The sequence below is a fragment of the Liolophura sinensis genome, chromosome 8 (genome assembly GCF_032854445.1).
Source record: "Liolophura sinensis isolate JHLJ2023 chromosome 8, CUHK_Ljap_v2, whole genome shotgun sequence".
Classification (NCBI taxonomy): domain Eukaryota; kingdom Metazoa; phylum Mollusca; class Polyplacophora; order Chitonida; family Chitonidae; genus Liolophura; species Liolophura sinensis.
Genome location: NC_088302.1, coordinates 37,972,617 through 37,991,725, shown reverse-complemented (window position 1 = coordinate 37,991,725; position 19,109 = coordinate 37,972,617). Strand labels below are relative to the sequence as shown.

Sequence of the window (19,109 nt, the reverse complement as noted above, 5' to 3'; positions counted from 1 at the left end):
AGCTTTTCAACGCAGGGGAGGATTCAGTGAATTTAAATAAACTCTTTCAGTTTTAAAGTAATTTACACCTTTCACGATAATGCATTTATGATTTCAGTTCATTTGAAAAATATTACACATCTTCACCAACGTCCCACTGGGAAAGCACTTTTCCCTTCAACTTAAATGTAACGGAATAACTGTCGTATCTCTCTAGCCCATCACCCCTCGCACTGAAATGGAGCTTTCTCCCGACACTCTGTCGCCACTCTTGATGACGTCAGCCTCTGGACGAACTTATTTCGAGGCCTTCGTACATCCGGGATGTGATTTACTTATCGTACAAAACATAATCCGTACACAATTTCTCTCTCTTTTTACTTCAAGTGTAAATATAACAACTAAAGAGCAAAGAAACTGTAAAACATATTGAGTTAAGATGTGCAACTACTGCGAAAGTATGAAGAATGCTTCTAAACCAGACGTCTGTAAAAGTCTTTTCCTGTTCCGTGCGCAGTGATAGGCTCATCAATGTTTCGAGTTATGCGGCTTCCCGTCTGCCTGTCGCCAGTTTTACAATACTGGAGAAATTTTCAGCCCCTGGCTCAACGCCGAAATTGAGAGGAAAATAATTTTTATCCTCTTTCCCGCCTCAAAATCTACCTCAAGGATTATCAGACACGTCGAAAGGTGAAGTTTGATCGAAGAACTGAACTATACTCTTCGAGACAGGTATTTTTTCTTTTTAATGCAGCTTACCAGTTCATTGATTTCCTCGTTGTAACTTTTGTCAAACTGACCAAGTAGTGATGTTTAGATGAGGGGGTCGGTTGCAAGTCTCCAAGGGCGTTAAGAAAACCAAGTCGTGGGAATATCTTTCGGTCTAACTGTGAAATTCACAACTGATTTTTTCTGTATGTCGCCTGGGATCGGATGTGCAGACTTACTTACTGATGCGCATGTGGCAAGGATGATGCTGTAGGCTGGATGCTGCAAATGTTCACATGAGCAACAACAACACAATATTAAACATGCCCCGAGCACAGTCATTCCCACGTGCATATTTTTCTATAACCATGTGGTTAATTATCACCTTTGGAATAATTGTGATGTGTGTAGAAAGTGAATAGTTCGTCATCCGGTTTAACATGATAAATTGAGAGAATCGGGTGCCGCTATTGCAAACTTATTTTGATGTATCTGGTTTAAGTATTAAAGTTCAGTTGTTTATCATGTTTTTGAATATCAGACATTTGCATTGAAACATTTAAAGTTGGAATGCTTGATTTACAATTATAGCCCTGGGCTCAGTTTTTCGAAAGTGTATTAGCTAATAGTGATATTAAGTCATGTTTTATATTTGCAGTGTTACCCAAACTCAGTTGCCAATTCAGTTCTCCAAATTCAATGTATTATAGCAGTAGTTTTGGTTCATATATAATACATTGGCACACAATTTTTGTAGGCTAAGTTCAAAATTGAAGACTTGGCTTAAAGTGAAATCTGGAATTTAGTCTTAAAACAGCTTAAAACAACCGGGCCCTGGATGACTATGCTTCGCTCCACAGATAAAAAAAATTTGCATCACAAATCCCCAATGTTCAGTCTCACCGTGGACATTCCATATTGTGGTATCATTTGATTGACATCCTTGTTTCAGCCTGTATACTCGCCATTTAGACATTTTTGTTTCTGCAGCGATGTGATTGAAAGTTCACAGGTCTATATGTAAGTGGCCAGCGCTCCAGTTATGTCTTAGTGTTCCAACATATATTCTTAGTAAGCCCATATATTGTTTGGTCATTGGCCTACCTTGTTAGAAAGAAACCTGAAGATAAAGAATAAAATTCGGCTTGACGTTGTCCTCCACTTCCTCCATGTTTGGCCTCATTTCAACATCTGTATGGCTACTTTCAGAAACTGTCAAATTATATAGCCACATACCCAACACCAAATAGAGCGTCAACTGTTGCTCTATACTGGATTGTCATATTAAAACATCAATCATATTAAAACATCAATCATATAAATAAATAAAAAAAATAAAGAATTCAGTGCAAGTCAAAATCAGAAGTAAGGATAAAGGTATGTGTATCACCGCTTGCTGTCTAGTTGTGTGCCATGGATTACGGTAGATGTAACACGGACTGAAAATGGCTGTGTAGATTACTTCTGCAAGTACTGCAACTGTATGTGTAGATACGAAGAATGTCTGGTAAGTCAGCTAAGTTAAAAGTATCACTGAGGGTCCAGTGTCTTTGAAATACAAATATTTGACTTTATTTTATTTATTTTTTTTACAACAGTACATTGTGCAATAAATTAAAAAAATTCTTAGACTGAAAACCAAGTAACATTTGATACAGAATCCCCTCAGATTTATACTTTAAATGGCAGCAGTCAATTATTATTCGAAGCTCAAATGATAAATTCTAAGCATTTGAAAGGGAGATCCTTGAAGATTGGTATTTTCAATTTTTTTGGATGGGTAGAAAAAGATCATCTATCTGCCTATGTGACATAGAAAAAAAACCTATTATATAAACAGTAAAACGATGATTTAGTTTTTAAAAAGCAGTGAGATTCAGAAAGTCACAGTGAAGAACTTGGAATGATTAATTTCTGGGGTTGAAGTTTAGTTTTCATAAAAATGAAATGTTACATATTTATGGTTTTAGTGTCAGCCTTCCACCCTTCCAATCTCTGAGGATATCAGACAAGTTTTGATAAACTGAGATGGCCACTCCCTCAATAAACTGTACTAAAATGGGGACCTTTAGGTGTGTGGTGGTGGAGGGATGCAGTACACTTAAACACTCTGTTATTTATTGCATTCTTAAGTGAAAACCAGTGAACAGTGAATATTTGCAGGTTTCAGCACAGAATCTGGGTGTAGCAAACATTGCTATATGTGGACTTTTTGAGGTGCAGTTCAGTAGCATGTCTTTAATAAACATTAAAATACATCTAAAATCGGTAATGTTTTGCAACCAACATGTGGGCTGTGGCAAGTTGAGCATTGGGTGTACTGTCAGTGTGGACAGTCGTAGACCATTTAGTTTGGGTATACTGCCAAGTATTTAAGTTTTGATATTTGAGAGGTTCATTTATTTTGAGCAGACAGTGTGTGTTATGATGAAAATCTAAATTATGAAAAGGTTTCTATGGAAACCCATTCACATTTCACAGAAGATCGACAAGTATTGAGATTTACATTCATTGGAGGCAGATGTTGCTGTAGCAGTTAGGTAACTGTAGCTACTTGTACACCTGTTTGTAATTAGTCATATTATTGCACGTGCAGGGTTTTAAAGTTTATTTGATCAAGTGACACTGGAGAATCCTATGTTAGTATCCTATGCAATGCACTGCAGTTGGTTTTCTAAATTGCCTAAATTTCTTTTTTTTTTTGGTTTCCTGTGTTTGCAAAGTTTGTTTTTGACGTGCATTGATGAAGTTGATATTTAGGCCTTTGTAGATATCATTGCTTGGAAATAGTTACTGCATATTAAATACAATCTAGTTGAGAGTTGCAAGCTTTGAAATTTCAAATATAGCATCTTTTCAGAGCTATTAATGCATTGGGAATGGGGGCCTCATGTAATCATGGTTGCCATGGCAACAATTGACTGGTTGAAAAAAGTAGGCAGCTTTGTGCTAGAAGCAATATGGCTATCTGATGAGACTGGGTACATGTGTGGTGGGCAGTGAATGATTGCTATGAGTGCCACAAAACTAGGAAGTAAAAGGCCAGATGAGTCATGCGTTGCATGTCTCTGCACCCTAAAAGCTGTTTCTATGCTTCCTAAATGCACATCTGTATGCAGATGTGCTTAGTACAGCAGGAAGCAACAGCAAGAAATACATGTAAATTTGAGAATCCTAAAAGTGTCCACTAAAATTTTGAAGCAGAGGATGTAGAATATTCATGTAGCATTGTGTACAGTTATTGATCCAAACTCTCTTGTTTTTTGCCTGTAATTTGAAGCGATTTTATTTTTTTGCATTGTCCCATTCTAAAAATATTAAGTTGAATTAAGCTACATGTCTTACGTTACAGGCCATCAGATGAATGAGCAAGCACACTGATGATATCTTTTGAAAGAGTCTTGAGAACACACCACAGGATATCATATTTGAATGCCTACATGTAAATCTTGCTTGGAGTTTAAATTTGGATTTCAAATTTACACAAAACAATAGAAGATGCTAATGTGAACATCTTGTATTGTGTTGAATTCTGCTCCAGCTGTCTTCATGTGTTGTTTGTATCGTGTCATAGAATAGTGGTACATGAGTACTTAACGGGCCAGGGTTTTGTGAGTTGTTTCGTTGAATTTCCGTAATTTGTTTTTTTTTTTTTCAGAGTCTGGAGGATTGACTCCCTTGGAGAGATGTCCTCTCCTATATCTAGTCTCAACAGCCTCTTCTCCTTTACAAGCCCGGCTGTCAAACGGCTTCTGGGTTGGAAGCAGGGAGATGAGGAAGAAAAATGGGCAGAAAAGGCTGTGGACTCCCTTGTCAAGAAATTAAAGAAGAAAAAAGGGGCTCTTGAAGATCTTGAGAAGGCCTTAAGCTGCCCTGGACAGTCCAGTAAATGTGTGACGATCCCTCGCTCACTTGATGGGCGATTGCAGGTGTCCCACAGAAAGGGGTTGCCCCATGTTATCTACTGCAGAGTGTGGAGATGGCCAGACCTACAGAGCCATCATGAACTTAAGCCACTAGAGTGCTGTGAATATCCATTTAGTGCTAAACAGAAAGAAGTTTGCATCAATCCATACCATTACAAGCGGGTTGAAAGTCCAGGTAAGCTTTGGAAACCATTTTTTTTAAACCATTACTGTGAGGTACTTAATTTTCAGGCGGAACGTATTTTAGGTGATTTCGTGGTCAATAATTTATTGCGAAATATAATTCCAGCTTAAAAAAATTTCATTCTTAAATCATATATTACAGGTATAATAGGAGGCCTATTGATGAAGTGAAATCTTTCCTGAGCTGGCAGGAGTTGGGATCAGAAAAGCCCTTCGGACCAGCTAAATTTTAACAGCGGGGGAGTGGGGGGGGAATTAGGCACTAAATATATACAGACTCTGATGATTGGGCTTTATGGGTATAAAACAAAGTCGGAGTTCAATTTGTCTTTAGTTTAATCAGTCTTCGGTATGCCGGTAAAGAGAAAGAAAAGTAGATACAAACACGTGTTGACTTTCAATGAATGTCACTTTCATATACGCTATCCCATTGGCTTTGTCTCTCCTGTAGACCAATGAGTGAGATTCTAACAAATTACAACAATGCAATGGTTGTTCGACAGCTGTGGCAAGGTTAGCTGTTTCTGGCAGGCTACAAAGGATGATTGAAACTGAAAAAAAACAAACTAGTTGTGATGCTTAACTGTGTTAATTAGGAATGAATAACTAGGGTTGAAATACTGGTTGTTGACTAAAATTCCTTATCAAAAGTGTGAAAACAAGTGATACCTCTTAGATTGCTGCTCATGGTAGTTGCAAGAGTAATCTTACAAGATAGATAATGATAATCCATGCCCCATTGTTTTAATCTCTGATCCAGGTTACGATGATCAGCGACACAACAGGAAGCAAAGGAGGATTAAAGCCACCCTTGATAATGCTTGTTTGACATGCTTGAGTAATTTCGGCCATTTTATAACTAGGAAAATTACACAGTTTTAACATTTTTTTCAGTATTCTTGTCTTGATTAAATATGCGAAAATTAATCCCTGTGAACCCATTTTTCAGTAAATCGGCAAAAATCTGTTCCAGCAAATAATAAGTACTTTAAAGTATATATTTACATGTATTATGTATTTTTTGTGGCATTCCTTCAGTGAGATCATCAGTGAACATGTATGACATTGTATGTTCACATCTCATTTGTGGCCTGATAGATTTGTGTAAAGCACTCATCTTAAAGCCTTATTGTCTCAGAAGAATTCATTAATTTGCTAGAACACAAAGACATGATTAATCAAAAGTGATAATAATGAACTTGTTAAGTGATCATACTCAGTTTAGCTTCAAGTCAGGTTTAGGGTTAGAGTTGGGCTTGTTTCCATAAAAGCACAGTTGGTTGTTAATCCTAAAGAAAGTATATATCTAGTCATTTTTGTAATCCTGATTGTGCATGCAAAAATATGGATTTACTGCTAAGTACTGGTTATTTCTTTGATGGGATTCATGTTGGTAAGGATCATGGCTGTACTGTTTGTGATGTTCTAACAGTTAAAATTAATACCAGTGTGGGAAATATCAGGAATGAGAAAGATGAAATGACACTCCAGCTATCTGGGGTCTGGGTAAATCTTTATTGAAAAATGAAGATTGTTACAAAAGAGATGCATGCATGTCTATTCTTAACAGCTCTTACAGGTACATCCAGTAAGAGGTTTGACAATTGAATATGCAACAAAATAAACCCTGAATTATGTGCTTTCAATGACAAAAGTACTGGTTATGTTTTGAAGAAGCTCTACTATGGCGCTCCAATGCAGGTGCAGTGATTTATCTGTATTGCATTCGGTATTGATAGTCTACATGTAGACCATTCGAAACAGTTAGGAGTAGTTATTAAAACAGTTAAAGGTCTGTGTCTTTTGTTATGAATCAAAAGATACACATGAAACTGTAAAAGATATACATGTATCTTTAAAAAGGATAGTATAAACATGTTGCAAAAATTTTTCCGCTTCTGAGAATCCCTTGTACAAAATTCCATGAGCTATTTTGTTAGGGAAAGTGTTGTTCTGTATATATTTGTAGATTTTTGGGTAAAACTGCGTTGGTTATTTATGTGCATAATACAATTAAGTATTCATGTCTGTAGACGTATGTGGCTGTATTTATTGGAGTTTATTGTGCTCAAGGTCAGAGATATACCAGGTCTTTGTGTTTTTCGTTTTTGTGCAGGTGTATGATATATGTATTTTGAGAGCAGGGGTTCCCATATAAATGACGGGTTTCTACTTTTCAGTGGTTAGGTGTGACATCTGGAAATGGACGACATCTGTTGACTATTCGAAGTTAAAAGAGGCACAGGTTGAGGAGACTTCAGTTCAGTTAAATTAAATGTTGAGGTCTATTTTCAACAATTTGTGATATTTACCTGCCTCAACGTTTAATCGTTGAACAAAAACCCTGTTGGTCGATTCCGAAAGGCAATTTGCGGACTGAAGTTGGCCGTTAAATCCACTCCAAAACTGCGGCACACACCGATTTCTGGTGTGGATGAGAAAAGATGGGTCTTTTAGATCACTCCTGCAAGTTTCAATCAATTTTCAGACTAATAATATGCAGAAAATGTCTTCAGAATGTAATGTACATGTGCGATGCATACAGTGCATCCAAAATCTGGATTGTATCTGGGGCAATGGGCAGAAAACACGGAAAATGAAGCTGATGCTTACATGATAGCTGCAAACGTTGACTGGAACCTTAATTTTGACTGGAAAATTAATTTTTTTCGCTCAAATAACTGGGGAAATTGTTCTTTTTATTCTACATCCATGATGACTGATGAATTCATCACTAAAGTTTTCATTTAACACTGGCTGCGCGGTCATGTTATGTTGATTTCCATATCTTTTGGCGCGTGCTTTAGAGATTTTAATACACCCGGCTTGCCATGACAGCACAAAGTTACTTTGACGAGCGAGTAGTTAACGGTCAACTTTGTTCTGCAAAGTGCCTTGTGGAATGGATCTAGAAGGTTCTTTTAATTTAACGATTAAAGATTAAGGCAGGTATATATCACAAATTGTGGAACTCAACATTTAATTTAATTCAACTAAGGAGGCTTGAGTTCACTATACTAATTGGGAATGTTCAAAATGTAACCATATATAATGATATATGATACAATATTGATTTGCTGTTTTTAGAAGTTTAGAATTTTAGGGATGTACTGCTAGAGCACACTCTGTCAGTTGGTTAAATGAGTGAAAAGCATTTATATAATTACAAATCTCTCAAAATTGATGTGCATCAGCAGGGAGCCCATCTTGTGACTCTAGGATTTTTTACCTTCTTGCCTAGAAAATGCTTGCTACTACTGTGACATACACATACTCCATGGACATCATGATTCGCTCGAGGGCCCACTCCTTGTAGTTTAACACATCATACACTAATCTTTTTTGGTGGAAGACCTGACAAGGGAGGCCATTTCATGGATACCTAGACTCATTGAGTGCTTGTTATACCCCTCAACGAAGTTGGGGGAATATACTGGAATTACCCTGTCTGTCTGCCTGTTCGTCCATTCATTCATCCATCCATTGACATTATTTTGTTTGTGCTTTCCTCCCAAACCGCTGCGCCACTTTTGATCGACCTTATCATACATCTTGCCTATCATCTCAACTTATGCATGCTCAAGTTTAATGGCAATCAGGTAATTAGTTTCAAAATTATCCCCATTTAAGATGTTGCATAATAGTGCTTTTCCATGTGTTCAGATTTTGTCCATGCAAGTCTTGGGGAAAATACTATCATATTATAGATCTATTATTGGATGAAAAAATGTACAGAAAGTATATATGGCCGGTGCCTCAGTCGTAAATCACACCTTTGTTTTTAGACTAGTTAGAATGAGGAAATCTGTGCAGCTGTGGAAACATGTGGTGTGTGTACATGTACAAGTGTAAATGTCTGGCTCAGCCTACATGTTGTGTATGCTGTCTCTGGTCTGGCCTGCCAGTCTGATATGAGGATTTGGACCTGGGCCCTATAAGTATTCCTGTCAGGTCTGCAGGTGTTAAACTCATTGAGACTTTTGGGCAGTGTTCTGTTCAGGCAGACTCTGACTGCCCCATTTACAAACACCACCTGCACACAAGTACATGTAGGCTGATCTCTGTAAGCCTTCATTTGTGCAGGTGTGAAGATCGTAGAGATTTCTGTATTTACAAAAACATTTTACAAGTCTTTTTCAGCCAAGTATAGTGGCCCGTACTGTGTAATAGTACCACATGTACAAGTAACTGGGATTGCATGTATTACTTATATGTCTTACGTAAGCACATTTAAAAGCTTGAATTACACAAAGCCTACTGTGTTAGTGACATTCTTGTTAAAGTAAGAAAATCGAGGGTGACATGTACATGAGTGTTGGTTTCAATTTGTGCGAAATCATGTGGATACATTCCCTCTTCTAAAGTGTGATCAAAGTTATTGCGATGTACAGGAACATGCTTTTAATACAACTTTCATGTACATGTAGCCTGGAAATTTGACGAAGAGACTGTGAAATGTTAGACGTTTCAGTGCTGCATGTATGTATCCAGCTTGTCACTTTCCTTTTTGAGAATGTCTTTCGACTTTCTTTATGAGAATGTCTTTGTCATTTTTTAACATACATATACATGGATGGAATTGTGGAATTGAACATGGAAACTATCATGTCTGGTTTGATGGCTTGTATAACAACATTCAGAATGTTGTGGGAGGGAAGGGGAGTGGGGTATCCAATGTTGTACATGTATTACAGAATCTTTAACTTTATATGTAATAACTGCATAGTTTTCTAGGAAGCTGTGATTTGAACATTAAAATACCTTAAAAGTAAATCCAGGGGAAAAAATATTCAGTTGCCACTCTCCAGTTGCAACCCTATGAAACATTTTGGCGAGTAGCTCGTGTTGTCTCAGTCACCATTCTGGCGAATAAAATCTCTGTAATGTTTGTATATTTTTCATGAAATTCAAGCAGTGATATAAAACTTGCCCGAATTTGGATTTTAAACAACAGCACAACCCAGCATGAACCATAGATATCAAGTTGGGCAAGTGGTGTCTAAGCTCCTATGGCATGGCAGACCATTAATATGTCACATTCCTCTGATAGTTCATTGTAAAACACATGCTGATATGACATTCGCATTTGAATCCCGGGCAGCAGAGAGGCATTTTGTTAGCACAAGAATCCATGTGGTACCGATGAATCCCGCTTACCTAATACTATATGAACCGCCGAAACAGAAGAGTGTCGAAAATAGTTTCGTTGTGGCACGTGGCTTTTAACTTTTTTGGATCATACTGGGGGGGTGTGAATGAAGTGAAAATTGATTCATTTTTCTTTGTATTCATCACAATGAAAACAAAAACTAGCACAGTGGTGATAGAAATGCTTTTATGGAAGGTATTTGTTGTTTACTGCAGGTTTAAAAACTGAACTCAGTGGGTTGCTGATCGCCTAACAAGACAGAACTAATTTGTTGCCAGGTCTCACAATGATGCATGGCTTCACAAAATGTACAGTCTTTGCAGTGAATAATTAAAATATCTGCACCATTTTCCTTCCCCTAAAGCATCGTCTGACAGGCTGTTAGTGGTTGAGTACCTTGTTTTGAATTCCAGCCTTCTGTGTGTAGTACAGCAACAACACTCATAGTAAGCGCCCCTGGTAGTTTTGTGCAGATGTCAACAAAATGAACACCGATTGTGTATAGAGTAAGGAATGTTTAAAGAGTATTCTACTATGCAAACAAGATGATGTTCAAATTATTGGCATCTATATTATCTACTGTGTAGAATTGGACATATTCAGCTTATTGTCTGACAAGGCAAAAGAAATTTTGGCACCTAGTCTTGTGACTTGGCCCTTGGACAGTTTCAGACCAGGGACCATTTGACCCCTAAGCAGGTTTTCTTATGTTTTCCCCCTGAAACCATTAAAATAGCATTCAGGAATCCTGTTCAGAGGTAACAGTTAAATAGCACATTTGTCAGCACTTGTACAGTTGTATTAAAGTTTGCCACTGCTCATCAGGTTGAACCTCATTGTAATTTTTTGACTCTGATGCGCTTGGATAAGAGCACTGACAGGTTAGATCAAACTGGCATGTGCATGCCCCGTTACTGTGGACTGTATTTTTTTACCCATTAGGATTCCATTATATTTGTTCTTTGTAAGGCACTTATTATTTTAAGTAAGAATGCATGTACCATCAAGCATTGGAGTATATCAGAAATCTGTCCAGTTGTAACATTTAGTTTTAACATTTCTTTCATAGTACTGCCTCCAGTTCTGGTCCCAAGGTACAGCGAGTTTCCAGCAGGACACAATCCCTCAAGTGGGCTGGCTCCGTTTCAACAAATGACTGAACCCTCCATGCCGCATAATGTGACGTATCCCACCAATTTTCAGCAACACTCGCCGGCCAGCTCTGGACCAAGTAGCCCATTTGGATTACCAGGTAAATGTGTAGAGGCACTCCAACAAACCCAGCCTTTCAATTTGCTTAGTATCCTATTATCCTCTAATGTGACAATGAGTGTATTATATGTGGATATCATTGATTTTAATTTAAGGAGTTAAAGGGAATTTCTTTTTGGCATGAAGTGTGATATTGTTAATTAAAATCCCATGATATTAAAATTTGTAGTAGTGAAGTGAACCTTGAAATGCTGAAATTGGCGGCATTTTATCCAGTAAGTTTCAATGTTTAAGCAGTGTTTTTTTGGATCTTTCGTGTATTATACGTGACAAGGCTGATGTGAACTTTGGTCTCTATAATAAGGCACTGTGTCACATGTTGCTTATTGGCAGAAGGTTGTGTGGCTGTTCCCAGGCCTGGATGAATGTGAGGTCCACATGGTAGATTAGTGCTATAAGGATCTGCTCTCGCTTCTCAGGTGTGATAGTCAGAAGGCCAGGATTAATTAGGGTCACCACTTTCCCTCTGCTAATGCGGCCTGTTTGTTTGCTCAAGTGTTTGTGCGTGTGAAGTCCCAGTCTTGTATCCAATTTAAAGAGCTATTTGCAGATGCTGCTGACAAGCCCAGTAAACAACTCCTGTTCAAAGTGTAGAATAGCATGTTTCATTTTGTAAACCCTCATGGTCTGTATTTCTGGACAGATTTTGACTTTAAGATTTCAAACAGTTGGGAAAAATTAAGAAAACATGCCCTAGAGTCAGATGTTTTCCAGGTTCATCCTAAGTGAGTTGTGGAGTGCCTGCAATGTATCGAAAAGACAACTTTGCGCAATATATTATTTATACTAGTGCTTACATAAGTACATTTATAATGGAAATGAGACTCGACTTTTCTCAGGAGAACTTTTCCGTCATGAATCTAAGTGCCGCTACGTACTTGCACCATTAAAGTTATTGGTTTGGAATGTATTATTGTGCAAAAATTTATTTAAATAAAGTACATATTGATGCATTAAAAACATAATGAGTTTGGCAACCTTTCAATATTCTATGAAGTACTTGTATCTCTGACATTTTAATTGCCTGAAAATAATGTGCATAGTTATCTTGTGATGCTACATAAGGTTTTATGCGAGATGAAATGGAAGTAAACTGTCTAGTAAAGATCTGTTGATGTACTTCTATGTATCAAATATAGTATACCCGTATATAATGTACTACATTCGTATACTTTTCATATTTGGCAAATTGTTCTTAAATTTGTAAGATGTTATCAAACTGCAGTGTATTGGTGAAGATGCATGTCTAAGACTTAAACCCCTGATCAAACAGTGTTTTGCATTGACAGAGGCGAGTAATGTGTGCCATGTTTTTAGAGGGGAAAAAGAGAAGATACACTCTGACATTGTAACTTTTTACAAGTACTGCTGTGTGGAATTTTTTTTCCAGTATTTATCATAAGTATGAGTATGTATTTACATGCACTTCACATTCCAGACATCAACAATTCATGAATACATTCTGGTTTACACTTCACTGTCTTCATCACTGTGTTTTGGAAATTCGTTGTTTATACATGTGAGTGTTGATTGCTTATATGTATTGTTGGTTTGACCATTTCAACACGTTCTGTTTTGATCTGGCAGCAGACACCCCTCCCCCAGCATACCAAGCACATGATGACAACCCTAGTAATAACATCAGCATGGGTCAGGGAAGTGGAGGTGGTGCTACTCATCATCAAGCCATGGACACGACAATGCCTTCTCCTACAGGTAGGTCTCTTATTGCGTTTCTGTTATTGCATAGTTTTTGTCTGTGAACCCAGGAAACAAAAACAAAAGTGGCCCTACTATGTTTTTCTTTTAAATTTGAAGAGTTCTATATTTAATTTTGTGTCTTGTTTTTGCGTCTTCCTTAGTTTTGAAAACATTTAAAAAAACAATTGCCTTTTCAGAATGTGCTATTCCTCTGCGTAAAACAGCCAGTGAGTATGACTGTCTTGAGTGTGCATGTACATCCTGTAGCTAGTAGGTTGCTCACCTCTGACTAAAACTGTAACACATGGTACACACCACATTAACATCTTAAACTTCTATCCTCACCCTCTACATCAGTAAACACTTTTCTTTTCTACCTTTTTAAATCTGTGAATATGGACCTTTATAATGGGCTGGAAACCTTTTTCTGCCACATTTTCTTCATGGATTGTTTATACTTCTTTCTGTTTACCTTCTATTTATTTTGTATGGTTTCTCATTCTTTCAAATCACACTTAGTATCTGGTGATGGTTTAACTTAGTACTTAGATGGTTTGGTAATTGTGCAGTACATCATTATTCTTTCTTTTTTTATATATATATAAATTCCAAACTTTATCAAACTGTAGTCTGGTGAAGGGGCTCTGTTGGTAATTACTTTTGTGTTGTAAGAGAAATCATGAACACATGTGCCATGTCACATATTACACCATGCATTGTTGGTCATCCTGTTTGTGCTACGTAGTGGTTAATTATAACATAAGCCAAATATCAGTTTATTGAACACAAGCCTTTGCAAGTTCCAAATTATATATCTAAAGCAAATGTGATTTTGGGATTGTGAGTCCAGACATGAGTGGAGTGTATGCCAGTTTCACTGCTGTAATTTGTTATTCTTTGTATTTTTCACATGATGCATGTCTCAGCATTTTGTCAGAGATTTATCCTATCTGAACGTCTCCAATAATTGTGCCAGTTCTGATTTTGTCAAGCTCTGAAGTTGCTAAATATAGTACATAGCATATGTCACATGTACATAGTAGTGGAAAAGAAACTTTATTCTTTTTGTGCTGTTATTACTTGTTTTTTTTTTCGTTTAACTTTTTAATACCATTCTTTTATTTACTGCCACAGCAAATTCAGATTTCATGCTCATGAAGAACATACAATACTGACCTTCTGTGCTGCTGAACTCACCAGGTGTTAAATTGTATTTGTATATGGGAGGTAACTGTGTAATTTAGTTTTCTGAGCAGTGCACTTGTAATATGAAACATTTGCCTTGTTTTGTAAATACTGCAATAATTTGGAAAAAAATTGTTCTGGAAAATATCTGATGTAGAAGTGAAAGGTATCAACTTGTGTGATATTTTCAGACGTGCAACCAATTACCTATCAAGAACCTCAGTATTGGTGTTCCATTGTGTACTATGAGCTGAACAATCGAGTTGGACAAGCATTCAATGCTTCCCACACAAGTATTGTCGTTGATGGTTTCACTGACCCTTCAAACAACGCTGAACGCTTCTGTCTCGGGCTACTCTCCAATGTCAACAGAAATTCAACTATTGAAAATACACGGCGACATATTGGAAAAGGTCAGATATATGTGATGATTGCTTTTCATTGAGCATTGTGTAAAACTGACTGAGTGGGTCAGAGTCGCTATACAGACCAAGGGCAATTGTCATTACATTTAGACAACTTTAATCGAGCTTCTAGAACTTGGTGGTACTTGTAAAAGAAAATGTTTTTCTTATTAGATGCCACTGACTCGGGGTTTTCATTTAGAATTGGAGAAGGAGGCCAGAGTTCGAAAGTAGGCGGTTGAATTGAAAGTAATTATGTCACAATCACTATTGATTTAAATATTGTGAATATTCAAAGTAGGCGGTTACAGGAACGTAATTAGACAGTTGTCTGCAGCCTGTTACTTGCCCTTTTTGAACATCCTGCTGACTTGTTGCTACCACAAAGGCTGAACCCTGTTTCTTTATGGATAAAATATACATGGATTTTTGGATTTTTCCAAATCCATTTTGTCATTAACCTAATATTTTGTCCCAAACATTGCGTGTCTAGAGATAAATATATCTCAGGAAATATTTCTTTTGACGCTGAAACTTACATTTTAACAGTTCGATGATATCTTACCTGGTATTCAAACGTCAAAACACCTAACATCAGTAGAACTCAGAATCAGGCAGTTGAGCAAGTTAGGACATGGACAGAATTCAAGGGTATTTATCATAAAGCCTGGTGTGGGCAGTTAACAGATTTTCTTGTTTTTATAGTTGTGATGCTTGAATGTGAGATCTGAATTTTAATTTATTTTTTTGACAGGTGTCCACCTGTACTATGTGGGAGGTGAGGTGTATGCTGAATGTCTGAGTGATACCAGCATATTTGTTCAGAGCAGAAATTGTAATTATCATCATGGCTTCCACCCAACCACAGTTTGTAAGATTCCACCAGGCTGTAGTCTCAAGATCTTCAACAACCAGGAGTTTGCTGCCCTTCTCAGCCAGTCTGTAAACCACGGCTTTGAGGCGGTGTATGAGCTGACCAAAATGTGCACAATTCGCATGAGTTTTGTGAAGGGCTGGGGAGCCGAGTACCACAGACAAGATGTGACTAGCACACCGTGTTGGATTGAGATTCACCTGAACGGTCCTTTACAGTGGCTGGACAAAGTCCTGACACAGATGGGCTCCCCTCATAACCCCATATCATCTGTGTCCTGAAGAACATTACTCCAACTATTTAATAGAGTTTTATGTATTAAAACATACGGTATATGTGTTTGTCAATGTGGCACACATTTAATATCACATCTCTTGGATACTGTTATCAAATGACTGTTGCTGCCAAGTTTTACTGTCATGGAATGAACGAGACCCTCAGCTTTCGATCTTGCCATCTACATGTAGGTTTGGAAAGACGCTTTTCATTTAACCTGAGGTGAAAGGAACCTTTATGCATTCCACTGACCAAGCGAAGTAGAACTTGAGGACTCTTGAATATGCAAACCAGCCCACCCAACCCAACGAGCAATACCATCCTTTACATCTGACAGGTGCGCACAGACCAGCTCTGTGTGGAAATGACATTGTTTATGAAGCATATGTTTAGTCAGCTCAGCTGAGACTATAAATATAGACATGATCCAATCTCCATTATTTTGTGCATCTGACATATTTTGGTCACAAGTAGCAACTTTGTGTATGTCTGATTTTGATCTAAAACTGAAAGTTCAAATGTAATGCTCTCTTCATGATGTTTTTAACATGCATTTTTATTTTGTGTGTATCATAATTTCACAAGGGAATGAATATTTGTGCTTTTATTCCCTGGTGCCATTGACATTAACAAAGGCTTTTGGATCAGTCTTAATAGATTTTCAGACTGGCAGCTGTTCACATTTATGTGTAGAAATTTGATTTTTTTTGCCACAGAGGGCAGAAAAAAGACAACTCTAATCAGCGGAAATTCAGGTACAAGTCCATTCAGATTTTGTATAGGAATATTTGTTAAAGAAGGTGCATGTTAGTTACCCAGGATCTTTGCCTAATCAGATGCAAAGCTCTTCAGTGGTTGTGTTTATTTTGGCAGATCTAATCAAGCATGGAGCCTCAATTGACAGGCTCTATAGTATGTTTTTTTTTCATATTTCCCTCTCCTAGTTTTCTAAAATGAATTGTCTTTGTGTCATCAAAGTTCAATTTAACAGATTGAAATTATGTTTCATGTTCTTTCTACCAGATTTTATATAAAGTTTATATGAAAAGTTTTGTTGTTTAGTGTATATAGTGTAAATACGTTCAGCTGTGTGCTTCTGTGACTAGTGTTTGTGCTTTGTTAGTCTTAATGAAAGCGCATACCCAGTTCTTAATCACATCTTTAGCTTATGGGCTTAATAAGTCAAGAAAGCATCAGTAAGCATTTTGTATTGGCTTAGAAACTGTGATTTTGTAAGATCTTACCAACCTGCCAGGCACAGTTCTCACAGTGTGCTGCAAATACAGAAATATATCATTGTTATATGTTCTGGTGGCCAGTGATTAAATTTAATGCCATATGTTTGTAGGACCTTCATAATTTTTTATTACTGTAGAGTTGTTCATGTTGAAATACGCCTTCATGATTTGTTCTGTGGTCAACAAAATTGTACAGGTTTCATACACTTGTATGCAGGTGTAAATTTTACAAAATACATTATTTGTGTTTGACCACATTTCAAACATCATTGTGAATTATGAGAATGTTAAGTGACAAAAATACATAAACAGAATTAAAGTAAACGCAGAATGAAATGTAAGTGACCTGAAATGTGAGATTTATTGCAAGCTGCAGCCATTTAAAGATGTTGAATGAGAATAACATGTTGCATTTCTGTCTTAAGCTGAGAGTAATAATTTGAAATGCCTTTTTAACATGCTTAACTTTGCTGGTCTAGTGAGAATGGAAATCAGTGTTGGTCAACAGCATAATATAACACCTATTATAATCATTGCATAGTCTAACAAGTAGTTTTAGGCTAGTGCCAGATGCTAACTGACCAGCCAACACCCTGGTCAATCTTTTTGCCTCCGGGTTTGACCATCTGCAATCCCTCCATACAAGTATAAGAATCTCCAGACCTTGCACTTGTTAAATGGAACACCCAGTGTCTGCAAACAGAGCAAAAGAAACCCCCATCTACTCCTTGATTTGCCAAATCAAATTGAGTTGTCATAATATTTTGATTGCTGGGAAGTATTTAGGATTTCAGGGAAAACTATTGTATGTGAATGTAACCTCTGTGTACTTTTGTGTGGGTATCTTTGATGTCAACATATAGTGCTTGTTGCTACTTGGTTTAACAAATACATATATCTGTGGTGTTGAACAAGTGCTTGCTTTTCGTCTAATCTCTCTGTTTCATCCTCCCACTGACAAGACAACATTCATCTTTGTATAAATCTTGCCAGTAACCAGTATTTGTTGTGTGACATTACATGTGTTAAGCATGTCTAAACTGAGAGGTGCTATTGTGGGTGTTTCTCATGTATATATACATATATTACCATCGTTCTACGCCGCATGCCATGGCTACAGCTTTGCTATTCTTAGTTTCTCACTGTCATTTTGTAAGCGAGGAAATGTGTTCTGGCATTGATTATTGCAATGTACTGTAACCCTTTTGTTGATTAGGAATTCTCAGTTAAAGACAGTACTGACTGCATGTATTTTTATCTGTCATAACAATATCATTGCTAGTAAATTGAAGATAACTCAATTTATAACCTTCAGTATTTCGTAAGAAGTCTGCTTAGAAGCCCTTTTACAAACTACATGTATAACTTGCGTAGATGCTGGACATATGCCACCTGGACATAAAGAAAAGAAGAAAAAAATATATAATGCATCTATTGTTTCATAAGCAAAGCTGGAGTGTTCTCATCTCTTTCCTTTCAGAACATCACTCAATAATTTTTGCTTGCAGATTTTGTGTAACAACATTTTCGTTAATAAAATGTTCAAATATTCGGCAAATGCAGTTGTGTTGGTCTTATCTTCTGTTTCCATCACATGTGGTCTTTGACAAGGTAGTTCATTTCAGTAGAAGTCCTGTGGGTGCATCAGGTGATACAACCAGATGAATAGAAATGCTAAACCTTTTGATCATGGTGATGAATTATGACAATACTCTGGTCGTCTTACACTGGCATTTTCAGTAATCAGTGTGTTATTTATACATAACAAAGCATTTGCAAATACAAAGAGGTATCCTGATAAGCCACAATTCAGAATATGCTTCAGTCCATTTATTTGTTAAAGGCCATCTATCAGAACCCAGAGGCGTCAATACCCTGTAAGCTGCATGTATCTGCCAGCAATCTGCAGATAGTCTTGGGATTCACCCAGGCTCTGCCCAGTTTCCTCCCACCATATAAGTGAAATATTCTTGAGTACGGCGTGAAACAACAATCAAATAAATAAATAAATGCATGGCTGTTGTAGTAAAAGGCACAATTATATATGCATGTGTACTGTTTTAACATTGTAAAATCATACAGCAATTCATGTATGCCCATACTGGTACCACAGTACACCCATCATGAATGGGGTATCCTACACGCTGCGCTGACAACCAAACACTATCTTGCCAATGTCAGTGTGCAGCCAGGATGGGCATAGGATATTCGGCT

At 37.2% G+C, this 19,109-nt stretch overlaps 1 protein-coding gene across 3 annotated transcripts; it reads left to right on the top strand.

Annotated features, from left to right (window-relative positions):
- Positions 1-359: 359 nt before the first annotated feature.
- On the top strand, positions 360-18,446 carry LOC135473871 (mothers against decapentaplegic homolog 5-like). Of its 3 annotated transcripts, none has more exons than XM_064753794.1 (7): positions 360-711; positions 4,346-4,788; positions 11,015-11,197; positions 12,808-12,933; positions 13,116-13,145; positions 14,295-14,516; positions 15,262-18,446. In XM_064753794.1, the coding sequence occupies exons 2-7, from the start codon at positions 4,374-4,376 to the stop codon at positions 15,660-15,662; spliced, it is 1,377 nt and encodes a 458-aa protein (XP_064609864.1). In that variant the 5' UTR covers positions 360-711; positions 4,346-4,373; the 3' UTR covers positions 15,663-18,446. The 3 variants fall into 3 exon arrangements, with proteins under 3 accessions (XP_064609864.1, XP_064609863.1, XP_064609866.1); XM_064753793.1 differs by having other exon boundaries at positions 362-711; positions 12,805-12,933; XM_064753796.1 differs by lacking the exon at positions 13,116-13,145 and having other exon boundaries at positions 363-711; positions 12,805-12,933.
- The last annotated feature ends 663 nt before the right edge of the window (positions 18,447-19,109 follow it).